We start from the raw sequence: 24,239 nt of genomic DNA, 5'->3' as shown, positions 1-24,239 counted from the left end.
CAAATAAATTATTTTGAAATCATTAATTTACATATTAGTCACGACTCCAATGATTTTATTTTTTATTTTTAGATTTTCGTGGTGAGAGGGAATATAAGGAAAATATAATGATGTGACAATGTGCTAGCTAGCTCATAATCACCTTTTTAAATGTCAGTTTCATTGGTAAAAAAAATTGTCTACTGTTTCAACCTCCATTCATTAAGATCATTGAATGATCCATTTATTTCATGGTACATTTTTTTCTTCTAAAAATAATCAATCCGACCTTTTTATTTTTTTTAAAATTTATATGTCAAAAGCGATAGATTTAGCACATTTGATTCCATTAAAACTCGATCACAATAAGAAGCATATCAAAAATTTGATCACATTAATACTTTTGATTTTTGGAATTATGCACTGAAATTAGATTCGTCTTTGAAAAATCAAACTCAAATTTGTATTTCGTATGGTTCCACCATTAAAGACTTACAAGTTCCATTCCGATTTCTACTTTTTTTATTAAAAAAAATAGATTATAATGCCATTGTCTGATATGTATAGAGTAGTTAGTAAATGGAATGATAAATTGATCTTAAATTTAATCTCAGAATATGCATGGAAAATGTAATAATTTAAATTCTATTTTTTCATGTTGTAATTAGTGATATGTCTTATAAAAATTCATTGAATGTAATATGATTTCATGGATTGGCCCGAAAATCAAATATAATCATTTTTTGCCGAAAATGTAAAAGCCCGTGTGTACAGATCGTGTTTGTCTTGTTATCCTTGGCATTCAAGGAACGTCAGCCTCGTAAAACTGCCAAAACAATTTCTTTTCGTCTTTTCATTACTCGTAGTTTGTCATTTCATACCTGAAAATCATTTAAAAACTTGTGTGAGACGGTCTCACGAGTCGTATTTGTAAAACGGGTCTCTTATTTGGGTCATTCATGAAAAGTATTATTTTTTTATGTTAAGAGTATTACTTTTTATTGTGAAAATGGGTAGGGTTGACTCGTCTCACTTATTAAAATTCGTGAGACGATCTCACATGAGACTTACTCCTGAAATCAATGCCACTTATTCCCTATTTCATCACCTCATTTTTTGACCAACAAAATAAATACCCCTCCCCTTCCGTCAGTCACATTTCTTAAATATATAATCAAATATCTATATATTTTTATTGTCTCATATATATAATCAAATCTCTATATTTAATAGTTTACCGATCTACATATTCATTAGATACATTAATTATTTCCAACAAATTTTTATATCATATTAAAACATTAATTAAACAAGAGTAACATGATAATTTTATTCACAAAACTTATTTTTTCAATAGTTTTTTTTATTAAACTGTGTGAAAATATAAATAAACGCAAATATATGAGAGAGAAGGACTGACATTTATATAATAAAAAACACTATAATTTTTTTAAGAAGAAGACACTTTTATATATATATATATATATACGTTTATGGGCCAGAGCCAAACAGTCCTTTTAGCCCGGACCCCCGCCATATAAAACCCTGTCGTTTTTCTTTGCGTTTCTTCCATCAGCCATGGTGTGCGCAACGCTAAACCCTCCATAAAATCAGAGCACACCCAAAATGCTCGTTTCCATCTTTCTTGCTCTGTTTCTACCGTGCGCCGGGATGGCAGCGGTGTTCATGGTATACATCTGTTTGCTGTGCTATGCAGCAGGCACCAACAATGGAAACGGTAACAACCAGGGGTTCCAGTCGCCGGTGAAACCCAATCAACAGAACGGGCTTTCGGCTTCGGATCTTGAAAAGCTCCCCAACGTCACCGGAAAGGACTTGGTTCTGGGCTCGGATTGTGCTATCTGTTTAGACGAAATCGAGGGTGAGCAACCCGCGAAACTGATTCCAGGTTGCCACCATGGATTTCATCTGCATTGTATTCATACCTGGTTGTCCAAACAACCCTTTTGCCCGGTCTGTCGGGCCAAGATTGGATCCGAATTCTTCAACCTGCCGTAAAATGATCCATGTTGAAGTTTAGAAAGAAGAAGGATTTGTATTTCTCTCGAAAAAAGTAAACATCAGCAGTTCAATTTTGGTTTTGATTGTTTTTTGTAGTCGAATTTTTGTGCATCTAAGAAGACGAGAAGGAACTAAATTTATTTCACTCATATTCTCTTTGTACATTAATTTTTCCTGAAAGTTGTCACATTTTCCGACTTTTTCAAATAATTTTTATTTTGAATGAATTATATATGTACTTTTAAGAAATTAAATTCCGCAATCTACCACTTGTCAAAACTTTGGTCACAGCATGACACGATAAAAATGAGACGAACGACGAAGATGCATGAACAAAGGTTAAAGGAATTAATTTCGTCTTTGTTTTTGTTTAATGAAGATTTTAACAATGTAAAAAAAAATTTGTATAAAAAGTTAATGATATTAATTTAATAGAGGTAAATTAATTTAAAAAAATTTGAAAAGAGAACACTAAATACGGAAATTGGACTATATAATTGGGACGGAGGAAAAAGGAAATACATCCTAAATGAATGGGACGAGGGAGTTTTCTTAAATGGTGTGGTGATGAAAGGATGCCATAATGCACTCATTCAATGGCACATTTACTTGAGTGAGTTGTATTTTGCTAATTGCAAGATCATTACAGCCCAGCGCCGTACTTATTAGGCAACCCACATTATTATAATTGAATATCCAATTAATTAATTATGCATTAACCGAGTAATTATTTAAATGGTTAGTTCTCAATCACCTTCATTCTAGAATTTTTCATCTTTTAATTTGGTAAGCTCAGTTTCTTGTTAAAATGTGGCATAATTTTTTTTTTTTTTTTGGCAAGAGATGCATCATAATTCGGGTTATAACTTGAATTTGTGACGCAATTTTAATTAATTAGTGGATTCTTCCTGAAATATAGCATTAATATCAGACTAATCGGAGAAGGTGAATTAATTTTCATACATAATTTTTTGAGTAACTTAACAAAAACTTAATTTGTCTAATATATTTTAAAATTAATCGAGACTATCTCCTATTACTTGGCGTAAGCAGTCATATTTCAAGTTAAACAAACTTGCATTATTTTGTAGTTTTGTTACTTTAAAAAATTCTAATTGAAAGAGGGAGTATTCGAAAGTTATACGCTTGCTGGATTCATAAATACTCTCGTAAGTATAATAACGTCATTGTTAGCTAATTTTCTTGAAAATCTGAAAAGAACAATAAATAGGAATTTACGGGTGGGAATGCATACAGAGTTTCCACACCTCTTCACATTTTGTGATATATTTTTCTCTCTTAGGCTATTTTGTTTTTTGCTTATTATTGAAAGTTTTAATCGTTTCATGCATTATTTACAAATTTTAAAATCATTAATTTAGATGAGTCATGAGATTATTTAAAAATTTGTATAAATAATTATAAAAATAATATTTTTTAAGAAATTATAAAACAACATTTTTTTTTAAAAAAAGAAACAATTAGCGACGGAATATGAAAACAATCGTCACTAAATAGCGACGGTTTTAGACTAATCCGTCGTTAATTAGGTCATATTCAGTCGCTAATTAGCAACAGTTTATTCAAACAATGTCGCTAGTTAGCGACGGTTTGGTCATATTCCGTTGCTAAATTGGCGACGGTTTATATCAAATCCGTCGCGAATTAGCGACGGTTTTCAATTAGCGACGAGTTTTGATAAATCGTCGCAATATGTTTGCGATGGTGTTATGTTCCGTCGCTAAACCGTTTTTGGAGTTTTGGTAAACCATCACAATATGTTTTGCGAGTTTTGGAATAAACCGTCGCTAAGTAAAAAAAAAAAATTTGTTGCGTCAACTTTCAAATCTAGTTTTTGGAAGTGAATACGGCTCCACGAATGAGTTTACCATCCACTGGCTAATATTCGTTAAATTTACCGCGATAAAAAATGTAATTCTTTCGTTCCAATATAAAAGATTGTATGTTTTTCACACAGATTAAGAAAATCATTTTGTAAATACGACTCACGAACGAGTTTTCCATGTTTCTGGTATCATAATATGGCATGAACAAATTCATAAGATGAAATAAAACCAACCTATAGCAGAATATTAGCAACTAAGCTAAGATGTATAGATCTCTTTATTAATGATCAGGGAGGCTTGCTTCTCAACCAATTTTTGTGGCAATTGATTCTATAGAACACAAGAAAGTAAATTTGATAAAAATAATAATAATAATAATAAAACCCGGGGAAGGGGTACGCCAAAAAAAAAAAAAAAAAGTCTCGGCAGGCATGCTCCCAGGAATGTAAGAGTTTGTAAAAAGATAAATCACAACTTTTGGAAATACAACACCAAAACATCATCATTGATACCCCGGAGATGGGTTCGGCTCACTCTTGATAGTCCAAGTGGATTTGGGCCCGGTATTCAGAAAATTCAGGAGAGTCATCTTCACGACAGAGCTCGTCAGGAGTTCATGACCTCATGCACATGAAGTTGGTGGGAGGTCATCCCTCATCTCGGTTGACCTTCCATACACCCATAATCATGTCAATCAGAAAGAGGTGGCCGACATCCCCTGGGAGGTCCGAGATTCTGAGAATCTAGACATAGCAAATCAGGACTTTATTCTTCTCCATCGATTTATTCATTAATAAATTCACTAACTCTAGACACACAGTATTTTCTCTCTTTCTATTATCTTACTTGAACCGGAAAAGTCTTCCATAAGTAATCAGATACGTTTTCTCGAGGATCTGAGTGACTACTACCTGAAAGCAACGGCTGAAGGCAAGCAACTGCCGAAAGAAAAGGAGAAAGAATCCTACAAGCAAATAAACAGATTTAAAATACTGAAATATGTACCTTATGTTCATAATCCAAATCAATGAAGGTCAAGCTGAAATATTAGGTAAAAAAAAATTGGGCTAAGTCCAATGGATGTAGATGTACCTTGAAATATCTTTTAATAAAAACGGCCGAATAGATAGATTATCCTGAAGATCATGTTTTGGTATGGTCCAAGAAGCAAAGACGTGGATTGTAAATTTATCATTGATGAAGCTGCATGTAATACTAACATAAATGCAACTACATTGTTTAATAAATATATATAAATGCAACTATTGTCTAAAGAAGATTAAGACATTTGAGTAAAAAATATAACATCTAAATAAGAGTAATCCTTCGAGCATCTTAAAATCTATGTCTTGGACTTCATATCGCATAACATAATTCTTACCACATCTATGATTCTCGGGAAGGTTTGAGTCGAGAGTAGAATTCGATTGAACACCGACACGAAGATCGTAGCGGATACCCAAAGACTGAATGGAACATATTGGCTATTTTGTTGGCTCTCTCACCACAACCAACAACGGAAGAATTTAAACATAAAGGATACTCTCAAATATTAATCCAACTGCGCCTGCTGATCTCACGAGCAAGACATTCAAGACTAGGTTAATCAGTGACTACTCACTTAGTTTGTCCACAAGTCCATACGCTGCTTGGTTATATGGTGTGTCCAACCATACGAGAACCATCTTTTCACCTTCCTGAATAAATAACTTCCGGAATGATTGAAGAGTAAAAATTAAACACAAAAATCTAACAAACCTAATGCTTTGAGTTCATTTTCTCCACTCCAATTCTGGGTCGTGCTTTCTGCCCAGACAATTTAAATGCTATTTTTTATAACACGAAATAGAAATTTTGAAAGTAGTTGAATCAAATTCAAATATCATTTGCAAGTAAGAATTAGTATGATCCTTGGGGACCAAAATTTAAGCTTTGACCAGAAACTATGCAAAATCAGTTCGAATTCACAGCAACAAAACGAAATTTTTCAAAACAGGCATACTCTGACCAAATATATATAACCTTAACTGATCAAGATTGAGATACCACATAAGCTTCCTCAATCCTCAGTCAAGTGCCTGACAATCCAGGAATTGAAAATGCATGGGATTCCCCTCGACAAAAACTGCGTAGCTACACACTCGCAGAATCAGTGTTAATACAAACAGTAATAAAAAAATTGGATAGGATTGACAGAACCGTACCCAGTGAGTACTTGAAAGTGCGAGGCAGACTGACATCTGGGAAACAAGTTCTCAAACTGGATGCTGTGGTGGATAATGGTCAATGGATATGTAGGAAAACGGAGCCTAATAGTTGTGCTGGCCCAACTTATTTTAAAATTTTATTTATTTTATTTTTAAATGGAAGTTTCTTTAATTTTGGAAATACTACTTAGACTTGATAAATTTATAAGCAAGCCAGACCAACTTAGGAAATACTATATATATTTAGAATATGTCTTTTGTGATACGATATCGCATATCTTTATTTGTGAGATGGGTCAACCCTACCGATATTCACAATAAAAAGTAATACTATTACCATAAAAAGTAATATTTTTCATGGATGACCTAAATAAGAGATCTGTCTCACAAAATACGACCCGTGAGATCGTTTCACACAATTTTTTGTCAAGTATTTAACTCATATTTTAGTATAATGAGTAACTTAATATTTGAACAAAACACAATTCTCTTACAATTTATAACGATAATAATATCAAACAGATAACATGCGTACTTAACATAGAAGTGATTAAATTTATAAATTGTGAAGAGGTGTGAGAAAAAACTGCAATTTTTAAAACTATATTATGTTATTAAGAATGATTATAATACCAATTTTTTTAATCAAATGTCAAAATTACCCGTAATTGGATAACACACATCTCTCCTCGTTCCCAACCTATACATTGTACACTACATACCATAACTTGTATTTTCAAAGAAATATACGGAAATAAAATGTAGCCATCAAGCCGGCAAAACTTACATTTTGGCTTGATACTCAGAGTAATTTTCTCCCTTTAACGTCACAGATAATAGTAAATAAACGTTCCAAGTTTGGCGCAGTATGTGTTGACTTCTTTCAAAATTTTAAATTAATTATCAAATCGTGACAATTTTCGGCACCTTATGCGAGGCCGCTCAACTTATATTATTTTTTTAATTCCCTATATTGAAATTCCAACAAACAATTCCATATATAGGCGATCGAATATTTTTGTAAATGTCGAGTATTCTTATAATTCCTTTTTTCAATTTTTACAGAGGTTTAATTAGTAGCATTTCTACCTTTTTCTTCTTGTTTCATATGACGAGAATCAATCCAAAGAGTCAAGTTTAATTTACAAAACACAAATAATAATAAATCAATAAAGACAAAATGACAAGTGAATTATCAAGGGAAAAAGGGAACATTAAAATGTACAGTTACAATTGTAGTCCCATGAAATAAATATAAGAAAATAAAAAATAATACATGTGGAAAACAAATTTTATTATTCTTTTTTTATTATTTCTAAAAAGAAGCATCACGTGCAAATTTATGAATTTCAACTTTTGCAAATACTAATAATATTAAATTATTAATGTCTGCTTCAATTATTTGAGAATGGTACTGTAATCGAAATTTGAATAGCCATGTCAAATTTATTATTTTCAAAATTTGCAAATTGCGTTCGGAAAACACGTGACAAAAATAAATGGCACGCAGGAAAGCTTTGACCAATATTTTTCTATAATTTAATTTAATTATTAAATCACTTGTGTCAATGGACCTTGTTAATTTTCGATAAATAACAGGGAGAATTACTCATCAATAAATTAAATTTGAAATTAATTGTATATATATGTATAGCACACAATGTTTTTTAACTAATTTTCCATGGGATTCTATGTTTTAATTTCCGGAAATTACTATTTTTTTGAAAGAAATAGTGATACATATATTATATATTTTCTATTAAAAATATATTCATATTCTTACGCCTATTATTCATTTAATTAATTTTGGAGGGTGGGCACAACTTGTTTCTCTCTCCGTCGTATTTTTGCATTTGACTAATGTTATGATTTGTCATATTTTTCTTGAAAATGTCAAATTTGGAACCCTATTTCCATCTTGTGAACACGATACGATACCCTCATCTATAAAAACCTCAACTCTAAAACATCATATTTTAAGTTTAGAATTCAGCAAATGGAGAAGGCAGCGGTGAAATCGAAGAACAAGATTTTTAACTTTCTGCCGAAGGTAGCACAGGCGTCGGTTTCATTCCAGAATCCACCTCCGTTTAGCCCGGGCCGAGCCAATTGGCCCGATTTTAACGTAAACAAGCTCAGAGCCAAGATTAATAAAGGCATCTCCATGATTCCGGTTGAAGCCAGACGAAATTCCAAGAACTCGGAAACACAGGAGCCCACTTCACCAAAAGTGTCATGCATGGGTCAAATCAAGCACAAGAATAAAGTATGCAAGAATAAACGAGTTTCTTTACCGAAAGATTTCGATCTCAGACCCGTTTCATCTCCAGAACTCAAGAGAAACAGCAAAACTAGGCCTGAGCTCCCTGTGACTGAGCTGAAGAAGAAGCCACAGGGGATTCGGAGAGTTTTCAGCGCGACAAGAAGGTCAGACGCGTCAACCGATAAAGCGAAGCCGCCGCTACCTGACAGGGCGCCGAGCTTGAGCGAGATCCGGAGATTCGCCAGTAGTCGTGATACTTTCGCCGATTTTGATTGGACAACTGCACGAATTGCACCGGAGGAGGACGTAGATTTCAACTCTGACGAAGAGAGTGATGAAGAATATGACGCAATAATAATCCCTTTCTCGGCGCCGATGCTGGTGTCTGGAAGTGGAGCCGGGTTGACTTTGGAGCCGAGGAAGGAGATCAATTTGTGGAAGAGGAGAACCATGGCTCAGCCAAAGCCTCTCCAGCTAAACTTGATTAAAGCACAATAAAAACAGTAAAAAGTCTCTCTTTTAATCTATAAACTTTTTCGTGATTTTATTTTCTTGTCATAGATTAGGTTTATGTAATGATTTAGTCAATATCACGATTGAGATACATGTATAAAGTTGGAATTTTGTCTTTTCCTATTATTATTTTTTGCCTTCTAATTCAAAAATAAGTTTGCACATGCTATGGTGTACGTACACCTTGAGTATATGGGCTCCACACCAATGAATGGTGAATTGTCCGTTTTAATGAGCCCATTTCCTAATTAATATTTATATGAAAAAAATGAAATCCGTTGAAAAATAATATTTAAAATGTATGTATTGAATATTTGAATCTTGAAAATAAGAGTTGTAAATATTGAAAATTAGTGTGTGATGATGTAGGTAATGATGAATTTATTTTTGGATTATTTGTAAAGATTTTCTATAAATAGATCTCTCATTTGTGAAGAAAATCACAATTGAGTTGAGAAAAAAATATTATAAAGTGTGTAGTTTGATAATTTTGACAGTTTGAGATTTTTACTTTTTACCATAAATTTTTACTTTTTCACAACACGTTATCAGCACGAAGCTCTAAAAGTCTTCCGTATTTTTCCAAGCTCCAAACAGAAGAAAAATGTAACAAAAGTAATAATATTTATTTTACTGTTATTTATTTATTGTGTATATATTTAATATATAATATAATGTTATTCAGAAATAATAAAAATAATTTTTCAAAAACTTGTTATAAATCCTGTGAGGATGTTAAGACGACATCCTACAATCCCGGTAAGGGATACGACAAGTATACCTATAAGGTTTTTAAACAAAATAACTTGTGACACCGCATTATAATAGTGTGATATGATATACATAATTATTTAAACATGACTAATATTATATACATCATATTATTACCATAAAATTATACAAATGCATACATTTATTTTTTGTACACCAACGGTAACAAAACGGTTAGTTTTTGCCGTATAAATATGATCTCACAAACACATTCAATCACTCCAACTTTCACTTCTTCTCTAAAAATTATTCTTCATCAAATTTTCGAAGAAAAAAGAAGATGGGTTTCTCAAGGATATTTTTAATTATTTTGATTATCATACTCACGAGTCTTGTATTTATTGGATAATATCATCTTCGTGTGTTTTCTTTATTTTTACAAATGCTTGTACTTGTTGTTTATCAATTACTTTGTATTGCAATATTCATTAACTAATAAAATGCATAGTAATTTTTTTAGTACCACCATGTCAAACTTGACAAAGCTCGAATTCATTGCTCTTGATATTACGAGGAAAAATTATATGTCATGGACTCTCGATGTAGAAATGCATCTTGAGTCATTGGGTCTAAGTGAGACCATAAAAGAAAATGGTATATCGACATCACAAGAAAAGGCAAAAACCATGATATTTTTTACGTCGACATCTCGACGATGGATTGAAATGTGAATATCTAATTGAAAAAGATCCCATGGCTTTGTGGAAGGGATTAAAATAAAGATTCGAACATATAAGGGAAGTTATACTTCCGACCGCCAGGGATGAATGGAATACGTTGAGATTCCAAGATTTTAATAGAGTCAATTATTACAACTTGACGATGTATAGAATAATCTCGCAATTGAAATTTTGTGGGCATTGAAAAAACATTTTCCACTTTTCACGCATCGAATATAACTCTACAACAACAATATAGAGTGCGTGGATTTTCGAGATATTCTGAACTTATCGCCTGTCTCCTGTGGCGAAAAAGAATAATGAGCTGTTAATAAGAAATCATCAGGCACGACTCACTGGTTCAACGGCATTTCCTGAAGTAAATGTCGTAAACAAAAATGAATTTAAATCTGGAAACCAAAATCAAAGATATAGACAAGATTTTGGTCGATGGCGAAATCGAGGTCATGGTCGTGGACGTGGACGTGGAAGTGGTCGTGGTCGTGGACGCGGCCGTGGTTTTGAAAATAATCGAGATAGTTACTTCCATAACTCATCTCAAAAGAGTATCCCAAACCATCCACAGAAAAGACATCATGAAAATATGAGTGTTAATGAGAATCACTCAAAAAGATTTGAAAGTTCTTGTTTCAAATGTGGTACTCCAGGACATTGGTCCCGTATTTGTCGAGCCCCTGATCACCTTTGTAAACTTTATAAAGAATCAATAAATGAGAAAGAAAAGGAGACCAACTTCACTGAACAGAGTGAACCTTTGAGTGATTCAACTCATTTTGATGCTGGAGATTTTCTGATTGATTTCTCAGACAATGATCAATTTGCTGGTGGAATAAATATGTAAAATATTTTATGTACCCGTATGATAATGTTTTATCGCGTGTTATATTTTTTACATATGTATTGTATTGTATTTTATTTTTATAAATATATTGTCAGTAATTTTATTTCATTGCATATTTTTTTTTGAAGTTCAAACATGGAAAATGCTATGAACAAAGCTGAAGTTTGCATACCCGATAGTAGTATAACGCACACCTATCCTCCGAGATAAAAGATATTTCTTGGAATTAAAACCAACAAAAACAATGGTGAATACAATATCAGGTTCTGCAGACTTGATTAAAGGATGTGGTAAAGCACAATTTTGGTTACCTAATGGTACAAAATTTTTGATCAATGATGCTTTGTATTCACCACAATCAAAAAGAAATTTGTTGAGTTTTAATGATATATATTTCCATGAGTATGATACTCAAACAATGAATGAAGGGAATGAGAAATATATGTGTCTTACCACATACAAATCAGGAAAGAAATATGTAGTTGAAAAACTTACCAATGCTACCTACTGGATTGCATTATACATATATAAGTCCAATTGAATCAAGCATGGTAGTCGATAATTCTTCAATACTGATCAATTGGCATGATCTATTAGGACATCCTGGTTCAACAATGATGCGAAGAATTATAGAAAATACACATGGTCATCCGTTGAAAGACCAGAAGATCTTTCAGAATAATAAGTTTCAATGTAAAGCATCTTCTCTTGGAAAACTTATTATAAGACCATCACTAGCCAAAATCCAAACTGAATCACCAATGTTTCTTGAACGTATTCAGGGTGATATTTGTGGACCAATCCATCCACCATGTGAACCATTCAGATACTTTATGGTATTGATTGATGCCTCCAGCAGATGGTCACATGTATGTTTATTGTCAACTCGAAATGTTGCATTTGCAAGATTACTTGCTCAAATAATAAATTGATGAATCAATTTCCCGATTATACAATCAAGAAAATTAGACTTGATAATGCTGGTGAATTTATTTCCTAGACTTTCAATGATTATTGTATGTCTATGAGAATCATTGTTGAGCATCCTGTTGCTCATGTACATACACAGAATGGATTGGCTGAATCATTGATTAAACGTCTGCAAATGATTGCTAGACCAATGATTATGAAAACAAAGCTCCCTATTTCTATATGGGGACATGCAATTTTACATGCTGCTTCATTAATTCGCATCAGACCAAGTGCATATCATAAATACTCCTCATTGCAGATTGCATTTGGTAAAGAACCAGACATTTCTCATCTGAGAATTTTTGGATGTATGGTGTATGTGCCTATTGCACCACCGCAACGAAAGAAAATGGGACCTCAAAGAAAGATTGGAATTTATATCGGTTATGATAGTCCATCAATCATTCGATATCTTGAACCTCAGACAGGCGACGTGTTCACAGCACGTTTTGCTGATTGTCATTTTAATGAGGAAATCTTCCCAATGTTAGGGGGAGAACAGAAACATACCGAAAAGGAAATTACATGGCATGTATCATCATTGTTACATCTGGATCCAAGAACAAAACAATGTGAAAAGGATGTACAAGCAAATTGTACACATTGCAAAGAATAGCCAATCAAATACCAGATGCATTTGCATGACATAAAAGGGGTAACTAAATCATATATACATGCTGCAAATGCCCCTGCTCGAATTGAAATTCCAAAGAAACAAATTGAAGATACTCATGATGTCATTAAACGCCTGAAGCGTGGAAGGCCAGTTGGTTCCAAGGATAAAAATCCTCGAAAAAGAAAATTTATAGAGAAACACGATGATCACAAAAGAGAAATGATGTTCCTGAAGAAACACATGATGATCACAAAATAGAGAATGATGTTCCTGAAGAAACACATGATGATGCAAAATATTCTGTCAGAAACACAAACTGACGAGAATCATGAAATCTCTATCAATTACATTAATACTGGAAAAATATGGAACCAAAAAGATACAGAAGAAATTGATGATATATTATCTTATAATGTGGCAATCGACATCATAAATGATAATGAAGATCATGAACCAAAATCTTTTGGTGAATGTAAAAATCGGCGGATTGGATAAATTGAAAGAATCCATCCAGGTTGAATTGGATTCGCTAAATAAACGTAATGTTTTTGGACCTATAGTCCTTACACCTGAAGGTGTAAAATCTGTTGGATACAAATGGGTTTTTATTCGAAAGCGAAATGAGAAAAATGAAATAGTAAGATATAAAGCTCGACTTGTTGCACAAGGTTTTTCTCAAAGGCCTGGAATTGATTATGAAGAAACATATTCTCCCGTGATGGATGCAATTACGTTTCGGTATTTGATTAGCTTGGCGGTATCTGAAAATTTAGAAATGTGTCTTATGGATGTTGTTACAGCTTACTTATATGGATCACTTGATATAATATATATATGAAAATCCCTGAAGGATTTAAAATGCCTGAAGCACAAAGTTCAAAACCCAGAGAATGTTATTCTGTGAAATTACAAATATCATTATATGGGTTAAAGCAATCCGGCCGAATGTGATATAATCGGCTAAGTGATCACTTGATGAAAAAGGGATATGTAAATAATTCAATATGCCCTTGTGTTTTTATTAAGAAAACAACATCCGGATGCGTAATTATTGCTGTATATGTTGATGATTTAAACATCATTGGAACGAATAAGGAAATTCAAGAAGTTGTGTCATATTTGAATGAAGAATTTGAAATGAAGGATCTTGGAAAAACCAAGTATTGTCTGGGTTTACAAATTGAACAAAAGAATGTGGAATGTTTGTTCACCACACAAATTATGCAGAAAAGATCCTTAAACGTTTTAATATGGATAAATCAAATCTTTTAAGTACTCCAATGGTTGTTAGATCATTAAACATAGAAAAAGATCCATTCCGTCCATGTGAAGATGATGAAGATATTCTTGGTCCAGAAGTACCATATCTAAGTGCTATTGGTGCCCTTATGTATCTTACAAATTGTACAAGGTCTGATATATCTTTTGCCATAAATTTATTGGCAAGATTTAGCACATATCCAACAAAGAGACACTGGAACGGAATTAAACTTATATTCCGTTATCTACGAGGAAACGACAGACTTGGGACTTTTGTATTCAAAAGATGCTAATCCAAGTATAATTGGTTATGCTGATGCTGGATACTTATCTGATCCACACAAGACACGTTCCCAACCTGGATATGTATTTACTCGTGGATGCACTGCAATTTCTTGGCGTTCACAGTAACAAACGCTCGTAACAACTTCATCAAATCATGTCGAGATTATTGCACTACATGAAGCAAGTCGTGAATGTGTGTGGTTAAAATCAATGACCCAACATATCCAAATCTCATGCGGATTATCATTTGACGAGAAGCATGTGATACTATATGAAGATAATGCTGCATGTGTTGCTCAAATGAAAGAAGGATACATAAAAAGCGACAGAACTAAACATATTCATCCTAAGTTATTCGCATTCACCAAGAAGCTTGAGAAGAATAAATATATTGATGTTAGTCACATTCAATCAAGTGAAAACTCATCAGATCTCTTCACAAAGACACTTCCTACGAAAATATTCAGAAAAAACATATATAATATTGGGATGCGCAATCTACGAAATTTGTGAAGAATTGTTCGTGTCAACATGAGGGGGAGTTTACGTGACTGCACTCTTTTTCCCTTACTATGGTTTTTATCCCAATGAGTTTTTCCTAGTAAGGTTTTTAACGAGTCAGTATAAAAACACTGTAATGAAGATAATCATTATGATCATCATCACAAGGGGGAGTGTTGAAAAATAATATTTAAAATATATGTATTGAATATTTGAATGTTGAAAATAAGAGTTGTAAATATTGAAAATTAGTGTGTGATGATGTAGTTAGTGATGAATTTATTTTTGGATTATTTGTAAAGATTTTCTATAAATAGATCTCTCATTTGTGAAGAAAATCACAATTGAGTTGAGAGAAAAATATTATAAAGTGTGTAGTTTGATAATTTTGAGAGTTTGAGATTTTTATTTTTACCATAAATTTTTATTTTTTCACAGCTAAATCAAGTAATTGGGGTTAATGAGTTGGTTTTTTATTTTTTAAAATATAAAAGACAAAAAAAATTAGTGAACTGGGTTTTTAATGAGGGCTGCTCCTTATTTTAAAACAATATATAAAAACAAAAATGAAAATGAAGCATCTGGAACTAAGGAGTTCGTCTCCTTATTTTAAAAAATAGGAAAACAAAAAATACAATGAACGAGCCGGTATAAGAAGCCCAGTTCCTTGCAGACCTTGGAGTCTTCCTTGACTAGATAAGACAGGGTACTCGATAATATTAAGTTAAGTGATCGGAGACTCTGTCCACCGATAATCGAGTGGTTTGTTCCCCTGTACGTTTCCAGGCTCTACCAGGTCAATATTACTTATAGTACAAGCGAGACTACCCGAATTCATCTCATCTAAATAAAAACTATTCTCAAGAAAAACTATACATTTCTACTATGTAGACTATCTAAACTCACCCAATTGACCGGGCCAAGAATATATAGTAGCCCGTCTCCTTATTTTTAAAAAGTAACAAAACAGGAAAATGACGAAGCCGGATTAGAGCTCGGCTGCTTATTTAAAAATAATAAAAAAATATAAAATAAAATGAAAGGTCTCCCCGAAAAGCTCTATTCTTTACTTTTTAAAAATGTAAAAACAAAAATGAAGGGCCGGGTTAAGAATCTCACTCCTTTTTAAAAAAAAAAAATAGAAAAAGGAAAATGAAAGAGCCGGGATTAAAGAGTTTGTCTCCTTATTTTAAAAAATTCGAAAACAAAAAATAAAATGAACGAGTCCAGGCAGGGGAAAATTTGCAAAATAACCTCGGTCAACTATTTATTTAAGAAAATGACCTCATCATGTGTATTTGAAATACACATGAGGAGGTTATTTTCTTAATTAAATAGTTGATCGAGGTTAAAAAATAAAATACCCATCGAGGCAGTGGTTAAAGAGCTCAGCTCCTTATTTAAAAAAAATGAAAAAAAAAAGAAAATGAAGGAGTCAGTCATGATTAAGGAGCACAACTTATTACTTTAAAAATAATTATGAAGTTTGACTACTTATTTTAACAAATATTAAATAAAAAATTAAATGAAGGAGTCGAAGTTAAGATTGTTTATGTTACGAAAATTGTGAGGACATCTAGGATGTTGGATCTCGTCTTGAAAGTTCGGGTCGGACTTTAAGATCTGAAAATACAAACAGGAACGTTAGAAGGAGATCAGAAGGTTGTTTCGACGTAATCTCGTCTGACACTCAAGTCAGAGAATATAGAGAATATTGTGCGTGTTCAAAATGAGTAAATGTATAAATGCATAAACAATTACTGGAACATGATATTTATATAAGAAGAGTCCCTATGTGACTTTAATCCTTTGACGACTAAAATTTCGTATATGTAGATTCCTAAATCTGTAGGACTCTGGTTTTTTACTTGTAGAATCCTTAAATCTGTTCGACTCTGGATTATCAGAACTTTAGGTAAGATTAGATTAAATCTCTACCTTTCCTATTCATTGCCGGTTGGTTATTTGGGTTATGAGAATCTTAGATAAGATTATATTAAATCTCTACGAGCTTTATTTCTGTCGACTATACATTCATATATTGGAGTAGGATCTCCTTGTGGGATAAGCTCGTCTAACATGTACCAAAATTTCCTCCTCTTGTTTCTTCTACTGTGCGTTTGGTGGGATGATATCTTCTTGTGTTATTTCATTGCCTCCTTATTCACGGAAGTTTTGTAGGCCAAAAAAAAGGGGAAAATTGGGTCCAAAAAATATCAAAGCCCAATAACAAAAAATTATAACCTAATCACTAAAATTAAAAAATTCTTAGAAAATATCTTCCAAGAATATAGCGTTTTTTATTGAAAAAAACTCTATCTAGTATTCTTCCTTGATATAAAAAATTCTCTGATTCTCCCTAGGCAGCTGAAGAGTAGTCATAAGACGTGACCACGTCTTATCCAAAAACCACATCTGAATTTTTCTATTTAATTCTTCCACTCTGATCATATCGACAACTTTAATTGTGATATAGAATCACATTTTTTGGCCCAGATTTATCGCAATAGCAGAAAACTTCTTCCTACAATAAAATCACACAAAAATGTGTCAAATAAGCCCGTTGAAAGTGGTAACTGTAATGCCTGAAGTAAATATCACAAGTTATGGATTTAGTAACGTGATATTACTAAATAATTAATGATTTTTAACGATAGAAATATGTGATATCTTGGTCATATGAAGTCCAAATGATTTGAAATTTGGATAGAACGTAGAACACCGAAAGATATAGAAGTTGCATGTTTTGAGTTTTGAAAAATTTGGTCGTTTGACTGGTCCAAAAGATATACCGGTGTTAAAATTTTAAATATTATATTATATTATTTTATTAATATAATATAATATAATATTTATTAAAAAAAAAAAGAAACGAGGATAAATTTGAAACTCACATTCACGTGAGTTTCATTCACTTTGGCCAGAAGAATTAACACATAGGAAACGGAGAGGTGAGAGAAAAGAGTTTTCAGATTTTCTTTTCGATCGTGGGACTTATCGGTTTATCCAATCGACCGAACCGACTTCAGTTCTGAGATCGTTGACACGAGGTCTTCGATTTAAGGTATAAATTTTATAGTTTTGGTGATGTTTGAAATTCGTCGATTTCTGGAATAAATCTGATAAATTGTTAAATCATACTGAAATTGAATATTGTTGAGTAGTGTATGATTTTAACGAAGTAGAGAAGATTATAGTAGTGTTATTTTGAATTATTCCTAATTTGTTTTAATTAGGGATTTTTAATCGTTGAATTGAGATTGGAGAGTTGTTTGTCAGTTGTTATTAATTCTGATTATATATTCGGAGTCTACGAAGTATAGGCTACACGTTGATATAAAGTTTTCGTAATTTGACGGATGTTGTAAAATACCATATTATTTGATGTTAAATTAATTATGGTGTATTTGATGGTAATATTGTGAATTAAATACACCAGAATATTAAATTGTTGAACAATACGAATTTATAATCGAGTTTTATATTTTGTTGAATTAATTGTTGTTGGGCTATTTGATGTTATATATTGAGGCTGTTATAACTGTGTTGATACGGTGACAATGATCTGATAATTATTGTTGAATTATTTAGATACATCACAAGCCTCAGGATCAAAGAAATAGCCAGATTGTATATATACTCGATTATCAGGTACGTGTTGACGTACGAGCATATGTTGTTATTGTTTAGTATTGATGAATACTATTGTGTTGAACGACGATAAATCACTGTATTTGGGTGATTTGGTATTATATTTGTTGTTATTATTGTTGATGTTGTTGGTTATCGTTGTTGGAAGACGTCTCGTTGATGTTGTCACGTTGATGTTGTTCGTTCAATGATATTGCTGTCGCGTCGGTGTTGGGGTGCGACGTATCGTTGATGTTATTCGTTCGACGATATTGTTGTCGCCGGTGTTGGGGTGCGACGTATCGTCGATGTTGTTGTTCGTTCGACGATATTGCTGTCGCCGGAGTTGGGGTGCGACGTATCGTCGATGTTATTGTTGCAGTGTGATGTTGTTGAGGTTGTTGATGGTTGATTGTCCAGAAACGGCAAAGGGGGTATTTCTGTTATCATTTCAGTTATATCTTATGTTGTTGTTAATATAACTGTTATGTATTACGATGATGATTGTTGTATATGCTCATCCTTTGGGGGCTGTTTCTGTTGGACAGGTTACAGGACTATGCAGTGAGACAGGATAGTGGTGAAGGACTAGGTGTGTCTAGTCAAACAGTCATGTAGTTGATAGTAGATAGAGACAATATAGCTTATTGTCTTATTTGAGTTGTTGTGTATGTATTTATTGTACTGTTTCTGCTACATTGACGTAGATAGTGTGGTGATTGTACTATTTTGTCGTATATGCATTATATTATTACGTCGTCGAAAATTTTTTTTTATGCATATGACGTCACATGTTGTATGATTACGTGGCGAGGTTTGGGGCGCCACATTTGGTGGTATCAGAGCATATGTTAGATGTCTGGGATGGTTAAGAGTTGGGTTTGTGATGAGGGAGTTGGATGACGATATTATCTGCGTGTGTCTGTGCATTTGACTTGTTATTGATGATTTCTCGATATGATTGATTGTTCTTTAGTTGCGTGTACTTTCGTACGAAAGGTGTGATGATGATTACTGGATTGTAATTGTTAAATGTTATGATTAACAATTTGATTTCCAGTGATGGCAGCTAGAGAACAGGTACATCCACACGAGGAAACAGACGAGGTTGACAATGGATTTGGACAGATAAATCCATTGCCACCTCCTCCTATGGGACAGGCACCTGCAGATCAGCCTTTATTGCCTGGTGAGTTGACTTTGGCACAGTTCAGCAGTTATCTTCCGCCGAGATTTGATAGTTCTGAGACTGGTGAGCGAGCCGAGGAGTGGATTGAGAGGATAGAGCAGATATTTGTGACCGCTCCGTGTACTAGGTCTGCTTGGTTACGATTGGCTACATTTCAGCTTTCGAGGAATGTATTATTGTGGTGGCAGACGACTGAGGCCGGATTGAGAGCTCAGGGCCGTACTGTTGATTGGGATGTGTTTCGGTCTCGTTTTCTTGATAAATATTTTTCTATAGCAGCCAGACAAAAGAAAGAGAAAGAATTTGAGGATTTGAGACAGGGTAGTATGTCTGTTGCTGAGTATGAGACTCGATATTCTACATTGCTGAAATATGTGCCACATATTGCTACGAATGTTCATGCTAAGATGAGGCATTTCTTGAAAGGGTTGAAGTTAGAGTTATTTGATCGTGTGCAATCGAACAATCCAGTATCATTTGAGGATGCAAGTGACGAGAGCTGAGATGGCTGAGTTGGTGATGCAGGAGTATGGGGCTCAGGGACGATTATCAGAGCCGACTAGGGAGTCATTGCGACCACAGGGACAATCTTTTAAATATCAGAAGGGTTCATCTTCTTCTTCGGCATCATCTGGGAAGCGTCGATTTGATTCACGACGTGTTGAGAGTCGTGGGGGCAGTTCTCAGTCTGTTCAGGGGCAGAGAGAAGAGTCCAGAGCAGTGAGATGTTATCGTTGTGGGGGACCTCATCTGATCAGAGAGTGTACACAGACCGAGATCACCTGTTTTGAGTGTGGCGGTGTTGGTCATCTGGCGAGACAGTGTCCTAGTCGTGAGGGACAGCGAGAGCCTAAGAGTGCTAGAGGTAGATCCTCAGAGAGAAGAGGATGACAGCCTCAGCAGGTTACACCATGACCTTCTGGAGGACAGCCACGTATGCAGGGAGCTAGTCCGCCTCAGGCACATGTGTATGCTTTGACACGAGAGCAGGCAGAGGAGGCACGAGAGGAGATGATAGCGGGTAAGTGTTATTTATGTTCTTATCCTGCTTATATTCTTGTTGATACTGGTGCCTCGCATACTTTTATATCGAAGAGGTTTGTGGTTGAGCATCATATGCGCTCGTCCCCATTGTCTATGCCTCTTTCTGTTTCGACACCTTCTGGAGTTGATATATCAGTTGTATCTATGATATCAGATGGTATTATTTTTTATGAGGGCTATGAGCTGAGATCTGATATGATTATTCTAGAGATGACTGATTTTGATTGCATTGTGGGAATTAATGTGCTGAGGAGATATTGTGCGACGGTTGATTGTTATCAGCGTGTGGTATATTTTTATACAGATGAGAAAAGAGCGTTGGACATTTTATGGGAAGGGTTCTCGTCCCCGTGTTCCGTTGGTATCTGCCATCCGGATGTCTCGGTTATTGGAGCATGGGCATGAGGGTTATCTTATTTATGCTGTAGATGTGACAGAAAAGAAGAAGGAGGTGGGAATAGAGGAGATACCTATAGTTGCTGAGTTTGCCGATGTATTTCCTGATGAGATTCCAGGCTTCCCACCAGTCCGTGAGGTGGAGTTTGGGATCGAGTTGATGCCAGATACTTCCCCTATTTCTCGTACTCCTTACAGAATGGCACCAGCAGAGTTGAGAGAGTTGAAAACCTAGTTGCAGGACTTGCTGAACAAAGGATACATTCGCCCTAATGTATCGCCTTGGGGTGCACCAGTCTTATTTGTGAGAAAGAAAGATGGAACTATGCGGCTTTGTATCGACTATCGACAGCTGAATAAGGTAACAATTAAGAATAAATATCCCCTGCCTCGTATTGATGATTTGTTTGATCAGTTACAGGGAACCTCAGTATATTCGAAGATTGATTTGAGGTCAGGATATCATCAGATACGAGTTAGAGAGGAGGATATTCAGAAGACAGCATTCAGGACCAGATATGGGCATTACGAGTTTTTAGTTATGCCGTTTGGGTTGACGAATGCTCCAGCTGTGTTCATGAGTTTGATGAATAGGGTATTTCAGCCTTATCTCGATCGATTTGTTATTGTGTTTATTGATGATATATTGATATATTCCAGGAGTGAGGCTGAGCATGCAGGGCACTTGCGTTCAGTGTTACAGGTGTTGCGAGATAGACAGTTGTATGCCAAACTCAGTAAGTGTGAGTTTTGGTTGGATCGAGTGGTCTTCTTGGGTCATGTTATATCGAGAGATGGGATTTCTGTTGATCCAACGAAGGTCTAAGCCGTGTTACAGTGGTCTGCACCTACATCTGTACCTGAGATTCGTAGTTTCTTGGGTTTAGCAGGTTATTATCGTCGATTTATCGAGGGATTTTCAAAGATTGCTAGGCCTTTGACACAGTTGACTCAGAAAGGTGTGCGATTTCAGTGGTCTGAAGCATGTGAGAGGAGTTTTCAGGAGTTGAAGCACCGACTGACGACTGCACCGGTGTTATCAATTCCTACAGAAAATGAGAGGTTTGTTGTTTATACTGATGCATCATTACATGGTTTGGGATGTGTTTTGATGCAGGATCGACATGTTGTGGCATATGCCTCGAGACAGCTGAAACCACACGAAACAAGGTACCATGTGCATGACTTGGAGTTGGCAGCCATTATCTTTGCCTTGAAGATATGGCGACACTATTTATATGGTACCTCGTTTACGATTTTTACTGATCATAAGAGCTTGAGATTTTTGTTTACCCAGACATAGTTGAATATGAGACAGAGACGATGTTTAGATTTGCTGAAGGATTATGATTGTGAGATTGAATATCATCCTGGTCGAGCCAATCTTACAGCTGATGCATTGAGCCGTAAAGTGAGTTGTACTGCAGAGGATGTGAGTCGTTTATCAGCTATGATGATGTCTTGTTGTTCCTTGGGATATGATTTTGATATCTCGACGACTCCTATCCAGGTATCTACCTTATTAGCTGAACCTGATATATATGGTTGTATTCGTGATGCACAGATGGCAGACGAGAGAGTTCAGCGATGGAGGGAGTTAGTTTCTCAGAAACAAGATACTCGTTTTAGAGTGGCCGATGATGGCAGTTTGAGGATGAATGATAGATGGGTAGTTCCTGATATATCTGAGTTGCGCCAGGGCCTGTTGCGACGTGCACATTGTAGACGATATTCTATCCACCCTGGTGGCAAGAAGATGTATAAGGATCTACGCTCTCAGTTTTGGTGGAAGGGAATGAAACGTGATGTGATTGATTTTGTACGTCGATGTCTTAATTGTCAACAGATCAAAGCTGAGAGGAGAAGGCCGGGAGGTGAATTGAGGAGTTTAGAAGTTCCGACTTGGAAATGGGAGCACATATCGATGGATTTTGTGACTCATTTGCCAAGAAGCACTGGAACTATTGATGCTATTTGGGTGATTGTTGATCGATTGACGAAAGTTGCACATTTTATACCCTATAGCATGAGTAGTACGTACTTGACGATGTCACAGTTGTATATACGAGAGATTGTACGGTTGCATGGGATTCCAGTGTCTATTATTTCTGATAGAGATCCTCGATTTACTTCTCATTTTTGGGAAGGATTGCAGACTGCGATGGGGACAGAGTTGAGATTGAGTACGTCTTATCATCCCCAGACAGATGGTCAGACTGAGCGTACTATTCAGACGCTGGAGGATATGTTGCGTGCTTATGTTATGGATTTTAAATTTGGTTGGCAGTCATCTATTCCATTGGTAGAGTTTGCGTATAACAATAGTTATCAGAGTAGTATTCAGATGGCTCCATTTGAGGCATTGTATGGGAGACATTGTAGATCTCCATTATACTGGGATGATGTTGATCGAGCTGCAGTCACAGGTCCTGATATGATTTTTGAGATGGAACAGAAAGTAAAGTTGATACAGCAGCGATTGAAAGCAGCTCAAGATAGACAGGCCGCCTATGCAAATAAAAGGCGAAGACCCTTAGAGTTTCAGCAGGGCAATCGAGTATCTTTGAAAGTTTCTCCTTTTCGTGGCACAGTACGATTTGGTATAAAAGGAAAGTTAGCACCGAGATATGTTGGCCCGTATGAGATATTGAAGCGGATAGGCACTTTGGCTTACCGATCGGCTCTTCCTCCATCTTTATCTGATATTCATGATGTGTTTCATGTATCGATGTTGCGGAAGTATGAGCCGGATCCTTCACATGTATTGGATATTTCTGAAGTTCAGTTAGATCCTGATGTGTCTTATGTTGAGAGACCAGTTTGTATTTTGGATCGATCTGAACGGAAGCTTCGTAGTAAGCTTATACCGATGGTGAAGGATTCAGTGGGAACATAGAGGAGTCGAAGAGGCCACTTGGGAGACAGAGCGGCATATGAGAGAGCTCTACCCCTACTTATTCTGATGGTATGACGTGTCTTTATTTATGCATGTTATTACTGTTGTTGATTAATTTCGGGGTCGAAATTCATTTAAGGGGGATAGAAATGTAATGCCTGAAGTAAATATCACAAGTTATGAATTTAGTAACTGTGATATTACTAAATAATTAATGATTTTTAACGAAAGAAATATGTGATATCTTGGTCATATGAAGTCCAAATGATTTGAAATTTGGATAGAACGTAGAACACCGAAAGATATAGAAGTTGCATGTTTTGAGTT

The 24,239-nt window shown here is 34.8% G+C and overlaps 1 protein-coding gene and 1 long non-coding RNA gene across 2 annotated transcripts; one reads left to right on the top strand and one right to left on the bottom strand.

Moving 5' to 3' along the window:
• Nucleotides 1-4,237: 4,237 nt before the first annotated feature.
• LOC142524644 (uncharacterized) lies at nucleotides 4,238-6,125 on the bottom strand. The gene is made up of 3 exons (XR_012814930.1): nucleotides 5,230-6,125; nucleotides 4,695-4,812; nucleotides 4,238-4,591 (listed from the first exon to the last, which is right to left on the bottom strand). It is a non-coding gene; the product is annotated as an uncharacterized LOC142524644 (long non-coding RNA).
• Nucleotides 6,126-7,863: 1,738 nt separating this feature from the next.
• LOC142524587 (uncharacterized protein At1g76070-like) lies at nucleotides 7,864-8,948 on the top strand. The gene has a single exon (XM_075628623.1). The coding sequence runs from the start codon at nucleotides 8,052-8,054 to the stop codon at nucleotides 8,814-8,816; it is 765 nt and encodes a 254-aa protein (XP_075484738.1). The 5' UTR covers nucleotides 7,864-8,051; the 3' UTR covers nucleotides 8,817-8,948.
• The last annotated feature ends 15,291 nt before the right edge of the window (nucleotides 8,949-24,239 follow it).

The sequence above is a fragment of the Primulina tabacum genome, chromosome 14 (genome assembly GCF_025594145.1).
Source record: "Primulina tabacum isolate GXHZ01 chromosome 14, ASM2559414v2, whole genome shotgun sequence".
NCBI lineage: Eukaryota > Viridiplantae > Streptophyta > Magnoliopsida > Lamiales > Gesneriaceae > Primulina > Primulina tabacum.
Note: the sequence above shows the minus strand (reverse complement) of the source record. Positions and strands in the feature narration are given on the sequence as shown.

Coding starts and splice junctions, on each gene's coding strand:
- LOC142524587 (XM_075628623.1), top strand. CDS start 8,052: ATGGAGAAGGCAGCGGTGAAATCGAAGAACAAGATTTTTAACTTTCTG.